This window comes from Eleutherodactylus coqui, chromosome 6, assembly GCF_035609145.1.
Source record: "Eleutherodactylus coqui strain aEleCoq1 chromosome 6, aEleCoq1.hap1, whole genome shotgun sequence".
Lineage (NCBI taxonomy): Eukaryota > Metazoa > Chordata > Amphibia > Anura > Eleutherodactylidae > Eleutherodactylus > Eleutherodactylus coqui.
In genome coordinates, this window is record NC_089842.1 from 9,271,076 (window position 1) to 9,285,920 (window position 14,845).

The window sequence follows — 14,845 nt, forward strand, 5'->3', positions numbered from 1 at the left end:
CCATACACTGTATACATAGGAGAGCAGGATCTCTTCTCTATCTCTGAGCTGGTGGGTGTAGACTGCTGCTATGATGTCTCCATACACTGTACACATAGGAGAGCAGGATCTCTTCTCTATCTCTGAGCTGGTGGGTGTAGACTGCTGCTATGATGTCTCCATACACTGTACACATAGGAGAGCAGGATCTCTTCTCTATCTCTGAGCTGGTGGGTGTAGACTGCTGCTATGATGTCTCCATACACTGTACATATAGGAGAGCAGGATCTCTTCTATCTCTGATCTGGTGGGTGTAGACTGCTGCTATGATGCCTCCATACACTGTACACATAGGAGAGCAGGATCTCTTCTTCTGTATCTCTGAGCTGGTGGGTGTAGACTGCTGCTATGATGCCTCCATACACTGTACACATAGGAGAGCAGGATCTCTTCTTCTGTATCTCTGAGCTGGTGGGTGTAGACTGCTGCTATGGTTTCTACATATTGTAAGGAAAGGAGACAGCCCTAGGGTATACCTAGCTAAACAAACAATTACCAGAAAAATTGCCAAAGGCAAGAGAATAGCCTAATGGTTATACCCTCCCAAACACAAAATAATAAGTTGTGTACTTTAATAACATATATACACTCACAAAAGGACAAAGACACTTTAAAATAAAGGAGTAGGTGGCTGAACTAGATCTGGGGTATGTCCGTGGAGGAACTTATGTTATCCAAGGGTATGATACAGTGAGTTCATCAGCTTGGAAGCACATTTATCATCTCTATCTACTCCTTCATGACATTTATGTATACTACAGAGAATCCTGGCTCTGATTAACATGATGGATTTAAAGGGAATCTGCAGTGCATAAAAAACATGAAAGAAATGAAGCAATGAACATGGTGGCCAAAAAGTGTTTATTGGAACGATTATTGGTGCTGAACATAAAATGTGGACGGACGCACTAATCATATAGAAACTCACCACTTACAAAGAACACTAAAGGAAACACACAAGAAATAAAGAGAAACCTCCCCATCCCTCCCGTAACCCTCCTGTTGTCATTGAATCCTATGTTGCCTCATGCTACAATCACAATTGAGAAATCTAGAAACACTTCTGTGGGTCCCCGGCGTTCAGCCACGTCCGCTCCCCTCCGTCTGTAGCATCTTCATACACCCCCTTGCCTGTGCGCTAACATAACAAATAGTGATATACTCGCTGCTCCCGCCGTATCCCGTGCCGGTGCTCAGTCCTCTGCTCCGGTCTGTGTTTGCGGCTGCAGTCCCGGATGAATTACGATTACTGAGCTCTGTAATTGGCTGCAGCCCCAGTGACCGCCCATAAGCTGGGCGGGGCTGCAGCTGTGACCACAGATCGGAGCAGAGGACTGATCAGCGGCGCAGGACACCGCAGCAGCGGGGAGAGGTGACTATATCACTATTTGTTATGTTAGTGCATGGGGACGGGGTTGTCTGTCCGGGATGTTACAGCTTGGACAACCCCTTTAAAGGGCCCATCCAGGGAAACTTTTTAAGGTTTGCTCAGGGTGGCTCTTGGTAAGTATGTTATATCCTCCAATATGCCTACTCTATCTCAATAAAAAGTTTTCCCTGAGTTTCCCTTTAAAGGGGTTGTCCGGTTGTAAACTATTTGTGATCTATCCTCAGGTCATTAATAGTAGATGAACTGGTGTCCATTGCCCAGGGCCCCCTCTGATTGGCTATTCACCAGGGTGATACACTGTGTAGTGATCTGATGGACAGCTGATCAGCGGGCGTCCTGGACAACGAACACCCGTTAATCTACTATTGATTACCTGTCCTGAGGATTGGCCATAACTAGTTTACAGCTGACAACCCCTTAAGCTCATTCCTTGTATAAGATCAGTACTATCATCTGAAAGCTTGAAGACGCCGTCTTGGAGAAAAAGTGAATCGAAATCTGCTGAGTTCTGTATAAATAAGTCGCCTCACCCGATCCCCGCAGCTTCTATTCCAATGGTGCCCGGTCCTCCGCTGTCCTTTTCTTCCAGCTCCAATGATGACGTCTCGTCAAGGGGACATGTGACCGCTGCAGCCAATTACCAACGGATCCTGATATATACACGTTAATTGCAGAGGTCACATGATCATGTGATGGGATAATATTGCTGGTCCTGGGCGCCATCGGAACGAGAGCCGGAGAGACTGGGAGAACGGAGTAGGGCGTTAGGTTTCTATACAGTGCTGAGGAGATTCCAATATGATTTTTTTCCCAGACCGCCCCTTTAAGACTGAAGAAGTAAATTTAACCCTTTCTTCTGTGCTAATTTTTTATTCTTCTACTTATTATTATTATTGACTTTTAAGACAACTATAAAAAAAACCTCACCATAGAACAATATAGAAGCTACAGGTCAAGAAATGTACATTACTATTAAAAAAACCTCTGATCATTCCTTTTGATTGCCAGGAGTAGAAGTGAAGAAACTAAATCTGGTGTCTTAGAAGTAAGGTATCTTTTCATGTGGTTCACTATCCCTGTTACAGATTTCATCCTTGGGATACGTTCACACGTCGCAGGTTCATTGCTACAATTTCTGCAACTGAATAGCAGCTTCAGACCCCTGAATGGGGTTGTTTCTGCAGCCTCGGTGGGACCTTCTGCAGGGTCCGACACAAGTGTGCCCTCCCTGCTCTCCTCCTCGGGGGTTTTAAGGTTGTGTTCACACCTGCGTTGGAGGCTCTGATGGGGATCTAGTGAAAATTCCAGATACAATATCTTGTCCGATACCGTGGAAGCCTGAAGGGTCCCATTATAGTCAATGGGGTCCGTCGGGCGCCTTTGTATCAATGAAGTGCCAGATCCTTCAAAAGACAAGTGCGGGTGTGAACGGAGTCTTACACAATCTGTATGTAATGCAGTCTGTCATCTGCTGGGGAGCAATAAACATCCAAGGAGATAATCACCACTAGATAGCAGACGCATTACATACAGGGGGCACAGAGAGGAGGGGAGCGGGTACTACCCCATCATTACCCCATCTGGAGCAGCCCTGTCCCGCTCTGCCTGGCCCGCTCTCTGAGACAAATGCAGCAGACCAGAAGTGTACATGTGTGACAATATGTGTATGTGTGTGCATGGATATACAGCCATGGGCTGGCTGTAGGCTGTACAAGGGGAAGTCCCAGTAGGCCGGTCAGGTCATGGGCCTGTCTGCTCTGGTGGGCTTAGACTAGCTGAATTAGGGTTATGCAAGACGGAGCACATGCTACAGACTTGGGTCTCCCGACTGGCTCAGGGGCCCATAGAGCGGCTACAGTGAGGGATATTTATTATAAATGGCAGAAGGCAATGTTGTTGGGAGATGGAAGCCATCCGGTGTATGCGGTGCCGCCACTTTCAGGGAGACCTCATAAACTGACAACGTGGACAACGAAGCCTTGTAGGAGCTGTGAAGACATTAAATATATCGTCTGCCCTCGATCAGGGGGTCTCACAGGCCATTGGAACATCCATTAACACCAAAACCCTCCGTAGGGAACGGTATGTGAAGGGTTACCATGGACGAGTGTATGCAAACTTCATTGGCCCAAAGTCCGGATCTCAGTCCCATTGAGCATCTTTGGGATGAACTAGAATGCTGTATCTGTGTACCGCCATCATACCCCGTATAACTATCTGAAGCTCCTCCAGGAATGGAGGCAAATCCCTTCACACATCTATGGGAATCTGGTGGGAAGCGGCCGCGGAGGGGGACTGCAGTCATTGAGGCCAAAGATGGCCCAACACCGGATGGAAAAATGGGAAGAAAATCCAATTTTATCACCTTTTATCACTGTGTCACAGTATGTATATGTAAATATATGTGTTTTTCTTTTAAAGCACCGGTGCGGCTGGTCATGCGGACCCCCACCCTCTACAAGATGCTGCATACACTCCTAGATCTCTACTAAATCCCTTGAGATGACTCGGACAGTCTCAGGAATTTCTGCAACAAGTCTGCAGCGTGTGAAGTTCCCTTCCATAGAATGGACTGTGTTTTAAGGCATATAATGTACTCCGACTTTGAATCGTCGCTGCGCCCATCCCCATTACTTACTCTACCAGTAAGCAAAAGACGGGAGCATCTGATGACGAGACGTTGAGTCATTCTTTAGCATTGCCCAGCTATGTGTTGTATGTGACGTAGCAATCTGTAAAGTGTAGATTGGTAGGGAACCCCGTGTGCTGCTGAACGCGGGGCTGTCTTATGTATGAACCCTACGGCTGGGACTACCGGAGCGCTTGGACTACCGGGGAGGCTTTGAAGTCATTTTTATAAGGGAGCGAGATGCAGAGACAATTGACATTTCACTATGTGGTTCATGTATAAAGGCCACATCCACAGAGAATAGCCGAGACTGTAACAATTTGTATCTGTTACTACACATGTGAGACCGCTAAGCTACATCTGCGCTATTCTAGAACTGGTAGAAGAGCGAATCTAAGCGATGGTTGATCCATGTTCTGTCTAATAACTGTACAGAGAGTTGGACCTGATGGCTCACAAACACATAGACTCCTCCTGGAATCACTTCTGGCATCCTTTCATGCCACCCTTCACTTCTTCAGGACTTGCTAGACTTTGGGTCATACTGGATAAGCCGCATTATGTCATCGTTCACCATAACGCCTTGAATGAATTCTCCTTCTGCAATTTTATCTGGAAAACAAGAAAAAATAAGAATTGAAGGAAAACTTCACTCCAGTCACGTCCAAAGCTCAAAGGAGGTATCCGAAAATCAACTTTTATCACCTATCCATAAGCATAGAGAGTATTTCAGAATCTCTACTCAGATCTACCCCGTGTGAGTCTGTCTGCCTCTCTTCACCTCCTGCACTGCTCTCCCCTCTCCATAGACGTCTATGGACAGCATGAGCCAACAGCCCACCTTACGCACTTATCCGTCTTATTATCTCTATTGTAGTGAATGGAGCTTCACTGTCCATGTGTGATTGTCACTCTATTCAATCTCCATGTCACTGTGGGGGTGGCAGTCAGCTCACAGTGAGGAGGAGAGGGGGACACAGGACCCCCGTACTCGGGATCAGTGCAGGTCTCAGCAGTGAAACCCCATCAGACTTTTATCACTTATTCTATGGGTAGGTGATAAAAGTCGGTTTTGGAATAACCCCATTAATTTAAGTGGGCACTGGTATTCCAAATAACTTCTGCTTATGTAGTAGCCAATGTCAGAAGTAGAAAATAAGTAAAGCGGATTAGCGTCGCACATGTGTGACCACCGCTCCATTCAGTCTCCTCCTCACTGCAAGGGGTGCAGAGGACAGGGGGACACGGGACATGGAGGTTTCAGCGGTGACGACACCAGCACCAATCACACTTTTAGAACCTATCTTATCAATAGGTTGATAAAAGTCGGTTTTGGTACGATCCCTTTAATTTAAGTGGTCACTGGCTTTTTAAACAACGTCTGCTTATGCAGTAACCAATGAGATAAGTAGCAAAATGTGAAAAATCTCTTTTTTAACTATAATTATACTCTTGTGTTGAAAAATCCCTTTATGGTGCTGTCACTAGGGGTTTCCCTGTCTTATAACTCGCTGTCCACTGCCTGTTGTCATGTGAAGTATGTCTCTGGTAGCAAAAAAAAAAAAAAGAAAGATAACAGGAAATGTGCGTGGGGGGTGATGTGTCATGCTGCCCATAGAAGTCTATGGATAGAAGAGAGGAGGAGGGAGAAAGAGGCAAAAAGACTCCCACATGGGAGATTCCAGCACAACAATCAGTAGAAATATTAAAACCGCTCCTTTATTAATTCATGTCAACTATAAAAAGAAGAACCCGAGCCTCTTAGGGCTCTCTGCCAGCAGTGCTGGAATCTACCCCAGGAGTTTCCTCGTTGGAATGCTGACTGTCTCCCTCCGTGCAGCGTACCGGCTGCCCTCTGACTCTGGTTTGTGTCATGAACTGCGGCTCTTTTTGTGCTGAGGGAGTCACACAGATCCGGCTGCAGCAGTTATGGCTTCGTCACATCAGAAGCCTCCATTGCTAATTTCTGCAAACATCACGGAGGACGTAGCATCGCAGCAGCTGGAATTCATCCCCGGAGTGCATTATGGTGCCGAATGGAACCCATTATAATCACCCCGTTCGGGTCTGGTATGCGCCGCATCTGGCACTTCCGCATTTGCCATTTTTCAACACGAAGACAAAACCGAGCAACGGGATTGTCAAATGATCCCTAACTGCTATGTGTGTAATGTCTTACAACCGCACGGTGCGCCCGCTACTATGTTCCATCGTGTGCAGCAGAACTCCGTAATATGATACGTGACCAGAGGGGCTATAAGCCTCTATGCTGCCTGAGGTGAGGTGTGAAATGGCGCCCCCCTCCCACCCCGTAAAAAATTCACTCATTTTACAGGCATTAAAAGCGCCAATACACACGATACCCAACACATATTTGTACCAGTGACATTTGTCTGAGTATTAGTGACCCCAGTAGTGGCCCCAAGAGTAAGTGTCCCCCTTAGTGGTGCCAGAAGTAATAGCTAAAAGAAAAGTCTGCTTTGTAGGCGTAACTCTCCGGAGGCTCCAACGAAGGAACCAGAACAATTAGATGAACATCCAACTTCTCGTTTTATTTAGAATATTGACATTTAAAACCCCCAATAATAAACACATTTCGGTAACCGAGTCATGAGCTGGAGAAGAGTGCATGTCCAAGGCATTTCTCCCTTGCTCCAGCTCATGACTCGGTTACCCAGTACTGAGGGTTATGAGTTCCCTTCCCTGAGCGTGAAGTCATCCCCGCACTACTGATGAAGGGGATTAAATTTCAATATTCTAAATAAAACGAGAAGTTGGATAATCATCTAATTGTCCTGGTACCTTCATTGGAGCCTCCGGAGAGCTGTGCCTATACAACAGACTTTTTTTTAAACATATTCTACCCTCCCACATCGGTGGTTTAATCTGGATGGCAGCACCTCCTGTTATCTACCATATCTAATTTAAGCACTTTCAGACCAGGGTATCTTCCCCGGCCTTTAAAGTCTCAGTCTTCATTGTGGGTTTGCTTCACTTCTCTCTCCACCTATTTCTCCAGAAGTAATAGCGACCGTGTTAGTGGCCCCAGTAATAATAGGGAACCCTTAATGGTTCCAGTAGTAATAATGACCATAGTGACCCCCATAGTGGCCCCAGTAGTAATAGTGACCCTGTTAGTGACCCCAATAATAATAGTGAACCCTTAATGGCTCCAGTAGTAATAATGACCATAGTGACCCCCATAGTGGCCCCAGTAGTAGTAATGACCCCTATAGTTGCCCCAGTATTAATAGTGCCCTGTTATGGGCAGTAACCCAACAATCATTTAACTCGTTCAGTCTGTAGCTTTGATCTGGCGGCCGCTGCTGTCATTATTCTGTGACCTCTCTTCCCGGCATCTGCGTTGTGTATAAACATGCAGAAACACAGACCCTGGAGAGAGGCTAGGGGTCACAGACTGATGACAGCAGAGGTGGCGGCCGTACCGGAGCTACAGACTGAGTGAGTTGAATGCTTGTTGGGTTGCTGTCCGGCCGCCTCGCAGCTAGCAGTTATTTTCTATCAACCATTAATGTAGCCGGTAAGAAAGGAATACTGGCCTAAATTACCGTCTGGGCCAGTGACTTACTCGCCGAGTGGCAACCGGCCGCAGCCCCTCTGAGGTCCTGCAGACTGCTGCCAGAGAAGGCAGGCTCAGGTTACCTCATGATAGGCCCCCCCTCCATGAGACAAAAAAAGCCCCAATATGAAAAAGAGGACAGAGAGAACCCTCAATGGGTGCCCATTGTGACTTGTGTAGTGGCCCAGAGTTAACGGGACCCCTTTATAAGTATGGGTGTGCTTGTCTTGTGCATTTGTATTGTCAGTGTCTTCTTTATTAACAACGTCTTGATTCACCTCAAAGGGTGGAACGGTGGCGTCACGAGTGACAACAAGGACTTTGAAACTCCCCTAGCGATAACTCGGATGGGTTCCGTGCTACCCCCAGGGGAGGAGATGGTAGAGCCCCGTGACAAGGCCCTAATCTAACCCCCCTGACATTTAATATGGACCACGAACCAAAGCCTGCACATCTTCCCTCTAATGACTGGCAGTAGGGAATAACGATTATTACAGTCACTTACCATGGTCTTTCTTTTTAAAATATGCCCATAGTTTATCTGCTCGTTTCTGTGGTGAGTTTTCATCGTCGGGGAGATTCTTCTGTTCTTCGGGAGGAATCATCTTGAATATCGCCTGCAACCAATGGGAAAAAATACTTTTTTGAGTCAAGCAGTTTACATAGTTCCATTATCTGATAAGTCATCGGACAGGTCAGGCATGAAGGTACAACTGCAACCTATCAGATATTGATCTCTGCATCATTTTATGTCTTTATTGGAGGTTCAGGGTATAAGCTGGCCGGATGGGGTTGGCAATGGGGACAACAATTCAAAGTGGCATGGGTACAACCTGGTATGCTCTCTGGCAAACATTCAATCCCAAGCTCCCCCAATATACGGCACGTGCAGTGGTGTGGTGATCTCAGTTGCACCGGATGAGACCACATGGCTCTGCAGAGATGATGATACAGGCCAATGTAGTGGCCCAGTACATGCTTTCCTGGCCCCCTCCATAATGTCATACATGTATGTCTTATGTAGATGCTCTGTGCAAAACTGTCCTATCATTCTGTTATGTGTATTGCACAGCTGCAGCAAGTGAAAGGTTAAGTGTTTGCAAAGCCTGGAGACTGTCTGTAAATGTATCAATTTATGTTCTGTCACGTGGTATGAGGGAGGTTATAAAAGTGAGTGTTTGAGAGCAGGAAGAGAGCCCATGTCTTCTGGAGTCATAGTCAGGAGGTCCAGATACATGGGGGCACCTTTAGCCCACATGTAGTGAAACATGGAAGAGGAGCAGAGGTTTTCCCAGCTTGAATGTGCATGTGAGGAGGAAGGAGTAAGTCCCACCTAAGTAGAGGGAGAGCAAGAGCAACCGTGAGTGAGTGCTTGTCAAGGCCCAGTACAGAGGTACTGTCCATGTGATAATTTCCTATGCGGCCATCCGGATCTAGTGGATCACCGAATAGAGGTACACACATTTTATCTTTCACACCCGGCTGTCCTAAAATCTGGATCACCGGCTGGAGGTACTCCTAAGGCTATCGTTCACTGCTCTCGCGATACATTTTGACTAACCAGTTGTCACAACTCCATTCCTCACTGCAACCTTAAAGGGCCAGCACCCCACAATTCAATATAACAGGAAAACAAATAAAGGAACAAACAGCCAACGATACGCGAGAGCCGCACCCCATTACATCTTCATGATGTGCAGTTTGAATGTGTGTAACGATAAATAAAGATTACAGGAAGGCTAATTGTACGAGTCATCGTTGTACCTTTTTGTATGAAAGTCTTCATATACAATCAGTTATACAACAGGAGGGTTTTTGGAGGCCTTAAAGCAGTTTTCCAGGACTAAACTACTGATGATTATCCTCAGGATAGGTCATCAGTTGATCAGTGGGGGTCCGTCTCTCGGGGTCCCCTCCGATCAGCTGATTGAAGAGGCCATGGTGCTCAGGTGAGGGCTGCAGCCTCTTCTCAGGTGTTGTTCCATCTTCCCATTAGCACTCCCTTCTTATCACATGCTTGAGAAAGGTGGGAATGTTATACTTCCGAACCACATTGCATTACACCTGGAATAAACATCAGACTAACCCTCTATGGTGCTTGGATACTGAATGGTGCCCCAAAATGCAGTGAAGTGATAGAGAGCTCACCTGAGCGCTGCACTACTTCAAACAGCTGATCGGTGGGCGTCCTGAGCAGCGGACCCCAACAATCAGACGTTAATGATGACTTATCCTGAGACAGGTCATCAGTGCTGAAGTCCTAGGAAACCCCTTTAATTACAGTGATAACGTTCCTAGAACAACTGCCAGCCATCATAACCGGTGCTCCTGAATGATGCCTCCTAGTGGTGCTCACAGCAAACAGTCCCATAATAAGACCCAATAATACAAGTCAAACTCGAGGCCCGCGGGCAGAAGCCGGCCTGCCACGACATTTTATGTGGCCCATGATGAGGTCCAGACAAGGAAGGACCGGCTCTCCACTTCCCCGGCGGCCGCAGCCAGTGCTTGGCAGAGGAGTAGCGCCGGCACAGGGAGAGGGTGCCATCTTGGATTCTGAGCGCCACACTGGTCTGTGCAGCCCCTCATAGGTGGTGGCTAAGCTTTGCCAGCCCGACTCACCACCCTAGCTACCCGCCAAGGTAGGAAGCTCAATGCTAAAGAGTTGGAAGAAAGGAGTTACATTCAGGGCTCATTTCACATATACAAAAAAAGAAGGTCTCACAGATTTCTCCTTTCTTCACGCCTAAATACTCGTGTATGATGTGTGATCTCCATTCACCGCCGAGTCACATCATCCCATTGACTTTAATAGGCAATTAAAATCCGTAACACAAACCAAAACCGGACACGCTGCCATTTGTCTTCCATTGTAAAATACACATGTGAGAAGTGCAGGTCTGAATACCCCAATGCAAACCAATAGGGAGTAAGAAAACCAATAGGGAGTGAGCTGCCCGTATCATGTGGGTATAAACATGTGCATCATACAGAGCGCAAGTACGTCCGTGTGAATGAGCCCTTTGAAGGCAACCATACTGCTGATGTGGCCTTCAGTGAAGATGACAGAGACCCCCTGACATAACACAAGCATGGATATTCTCCGTTTTTAAGCCCATCCAGTAGTGAAGGCAAATAATGATACCAACATAATACTAACCACCCGGAATTACTAGTAAAACCCTCCAGAGCAGCGCTCAAACCAATGCGCCAGCCTCAATGTCCCAGCGCCTTTCCATGCTTCAGCTTGGATTTACAATACAAGATGTTATCAAGGGGGTATTTCCATCTTTGCTGGGAACAGATATGAAAACTCGGCCCCCAGTTTCCGCCCGCCCATCAGAAGCAGTGAAGCGCTCCAGCGCAGCGCTGTTTGCGTAGTCCCCATTGAAATAAATGGGAGCTACAGAAGCAGCGCAGCTGGTAACTCCTCCAGTTATGGATACAGTGGCGTTGTGCTACACTGCTCCCGTAGCTCCCATTCACTTCAAGTGCTCGGCTGTTTCCGTAGTTACTGGCCGGCTGGCCAGTAACTATAACAGCGAATTCCCATCTCGTCTATGAAAAGCCAAGATGGGAATAACCCCTTCAATGGTAAAATGGTGCAGTTTGGTAAAGCGGCAAAGTCCATGCACCATGTAGCAAGGTGTTGTAGTGTGTGTACTGTATATTGTTACATTTATGGTAAATTATGTTACATGTTACATATTAGAGGCCTGCAATACCAAACCTGGCCACTGCATTGGGAACAGAGCTGTCTACTTCCTGCAGAAATTAGCCCAGTGCACTAACACACCAGCCCAGTGAGCATCTAATCAGCCAGAGCCCACTGCTGAACTACTATTGACGACCTAGCCTAAGGACAAGCCATCATTAACGTTATATGAAGGTTCACACTTTAGACTCTTGTTCTACTCTATGAGTCATTGGTCCACTTTTAGTAAATTCATCTAGGACAGTGTTTCCCAAACTCTGGTCCTCACGACCATGTGTCCAACTATCCAGGTATCCAACTATCCAGGTATCCAACTATTCATGTGTCCAACTATTCATATATCCAACTATCCAGGTATCCAACTATCCAGGTATCCAACTATCCAGGTATCCAACTATTCATGTGTCCAACTATTCATATATCCAACTATCCAGGTGTCTGGCGAACCATATTTCCAAATATATTGTAGTTTCAGCCAGAACAGTGCTTCCCAAACTCACCGCCCCACAACCGCTCATAATTTGTGAATATTCTATAGGGAGGACATCTGTGTTAATGTCTGAGGACCGGCAATAATCCCATCACCTGTGCAGCACTGAGGATGTCCTGAGAACCTGACCTGCTTGTGGGGTCATTAATACTGGAGTATGGAAGACCGTGATCCAGAGGACAGAGAATTAAAGGGGTTGTCCGGCACTAAACTATTGATGACTTATACTCAAATAAATCAGCGGGATCCACTGCTCTGGATCTCCACCAATCATCTGATCGAAGAGATCCCAGCATTCTGGTGAGTGCTGTGGCCTCTTCTCATGCCTCTGATGTCACGTTCATTGGTCTTATCCATTCATTACTTAGGTCACTGACTATGGCTTCTGCGGTGATGATAGCTACTTGGCAGGGAATAGAGAAGTCAGATCCACAGTTATCAATAGCAATTTTCATGAGGCAACCACTTTAATACATTGTTCTCACACTAATCGTGGAGAGAACATTTTCCCATGTGTCCAACTATCCATTTGTCCAATAATTCATGTATCCAAATAGCCATGTGTACAACTATCCAATGCAACATATTGGGTGGCCGGGTGCTGGTACTTGTAACACAAGATCACTAAGGCCTGGTTATTGTACCTTTAACTCCTGAATAACAATGAACAGATCAATATGTACTGAGGTCACTGTGGCAGCAAATGCATATAGGGGGCACAACATGAAAACCTAGAACCTTAGGGTGCCTTCACAGAAACATCTGCACATAAATCCATATGTCTAACGTGGATTTAGATGTGGAATTGCGGTGGAATTGCTGTGGATTTGCAGTGAGGAATCTGTCATGTTGGGAATGCAGGTTTTGCTTTGCATGCTACCCACTCAGGATATTCGGATGTGTGTCAGGGCGCTGGCCGAGTTCACACAGGCTTTACCTGTCAGATCCTGGTTGGATTTTGCAGAAGTGGATTTGACAGTTTAATCCGCAGCAGAACACCGATTAGTCAATGTCAATGGAGCAAATCCACGTGCAGAACCCAACGGCGATGTCACACGGAAACCGTAACGGGAATTAACATGTCAATTCTTTTTTCTGCAAAGCAGGTTATAGAACGTTTGTGCGGAAAATCGGAGCCGCATCAACTACAGTGTGTAATTATATAGTATTCAATAGAATGCTGAGATATTGCGGAATTCACTCGAGACATCAGTGTAGTGCCTGGCACAGGGTGGAGGCATCGGTGTAGTGCCTGGCACAGGGTGGAGGCATCAGTATCGTGATTGGCACAGGATGGAGACATCGGTGTAGTGAATGGCACAGGGTGGAGGCATCGGTGTAGTGACTGGCACAGGATGGAGACATCGATGTAGTGCATGGCACAGGGTGGAGGCATCGGCGTAGTGAATGGCACAGGGTGGAGGCATCGGCGTAGTGAATTGCACAGGATGGAAGCAACGGTGTAGTGAATGGCACAGGATGGAGACATTGGTTTAGTGAATGGCCCAGGGTGGAGGCATCGGCATAGTGAATGGCACAGGGTGGAGGCATCGGCATAGTGAATGGCACAGGGTGGAGGCATTGGTGTAGTGACTGACACAGAAAGGAGTCATCGGTGCAGTGACTGGCATAGGGTGAAGGCATCGGTGTAGTGAATGGCACAGGGTGGAGGCATCGGTGTAGTGACTGGCACAGGATGGAGGCAACGGTGTAGTGCCTGGCACAGGGTGGAGGCATCGGTGTACTGACTGGCACAGGGTGGGGGCATCGGTGTAGTGACTGGCACAGGATGGAGGCATCGGTGTAGTGCCTGGCACAGGATGGAGACATCGGTGTAGTGACTGGCACAGGGTGGAGGTATCAGTGTAGTGACTGGCACAGGATGGAGACATCGGTGTAGTGACTGGCACAAGATGGAGGCATCGGTGTAGTGCCTGGCACAGGGTGGAGGCATCGGTGTGGTGACTGGCACAGGGTAGAGGCATCTGTGTAATGACTGGCACAGGGTGGAGGCATCGGTGTAGTGACTGGCACAGGATGGAGGCATTGGTCTTGCGACTGGCACAGGGTAGAAGCATCAGTGTTAGTGACTGGTACAGGGTTGAGGCATCACTTCGGTGTAGTGACTGGCATAGGGTGGAGTCATTGCATTGGTGTAGTGACTGGCACAGGGTAGAAGCATCAGTGTAAGACAGACAGATGATCCTGGACGCTGCATTCAGGATGGATTGGAGAGGGGAGAGTTTAGTGAGGAGGGATCCAATCAGTAGGGAGTTGCAGTAGTCAGGATGGGAATGGATTGGGGCAGCAATAAGATATTTGCTGCCCCCACAGTAAGGACAGGGCAGATTCTGGGGGTGATTGAGGTGCGGGCGACGGGAGCGAGCAGGGGATTAGATGCAGAGGTGAAGGATGATCCAGTCTCACCTGGAGGGACCTCACATATCAAGTCACGACCAGCGATTGTTTGAAGTGTAACGTTATAAGCCGCCCCCCTTCGGCGTACTTCTGTAATCACATTTATTCATCTGTTTAATGTCCCCTCGTTTTTACCTGCCTTATAGGATTATGTCGCCTCATCCGCTTATAAGGTACAGCGTTACTAAGTGTCCTCCGTGGAGGTAAAGATCAGCGTCATTTTCTGCATCTCTGCGGGACGTCTTGTTCCTGCGTGGATTATATGACATCTGCCAGCGGCCGCTTCACGTTCTCATTTAACCTTACTGGCAAAGCGGTTCGTCATATCGCCGCCTCTCTGTACGCATTTCTCATACGATGTAAAGAACACCTACCAAAGCCGTCAGAAGGTCCCAGGCAGGAGGAAGGAGCGCTTTTTTTCCCGTATCCAATCTCTGTCTATTTACTGCCATTTTCTGGATGATGACCGTGCCTTTTATTGGCTTTTTATGGCATTTTTTTAAGCCACATGGGTTACTTTCCCTATTGAGAAGCCTTCCACCGTGCCGGGTAAATGACCAATTCATGAGCACAAATATAATAAT

The 14,845-nt window shown here is 47.2% G+C and overlaps 2 protein-coding genes across 2 annotated transcripts in view; both read right to left on the reverse strand.

The window, feature by feature from the left end:
- Positions 1-14,845, reverse strand: part of LOC136631802 (membrane-spanning 4-domains subfamily A member 4A-like) — a 452,683-nt gene that overhangs the window by 175,271 nt on the left and 262,567 nt on the right. The gene's annotated exons all lie outside the window — the stretch shown is intronic.
- Positions 4,103-14,845, reverse strand: part of LOC136571976 (visinin-like) — a 33,340-nt gene continuing 22,597 nt past the window's right edge. The window contains exons 2-3 of the mRNA XM_066572598.1: positions 8,144-8,255; positions 4,103-4,670 (exon numbers count right to left, since the gene is read on the reverse strand). Coding sequence (XP_066428695.1) covers positions 4,576-4,670; positions 8,144-8,255 — 207 coding nt within the window. The 3' untranslated portion in view covers positions 4,103-4,575. The remainder of the gene's footprint in view (positions 4,671-8,143; positions 8,256-14,845) is intronic.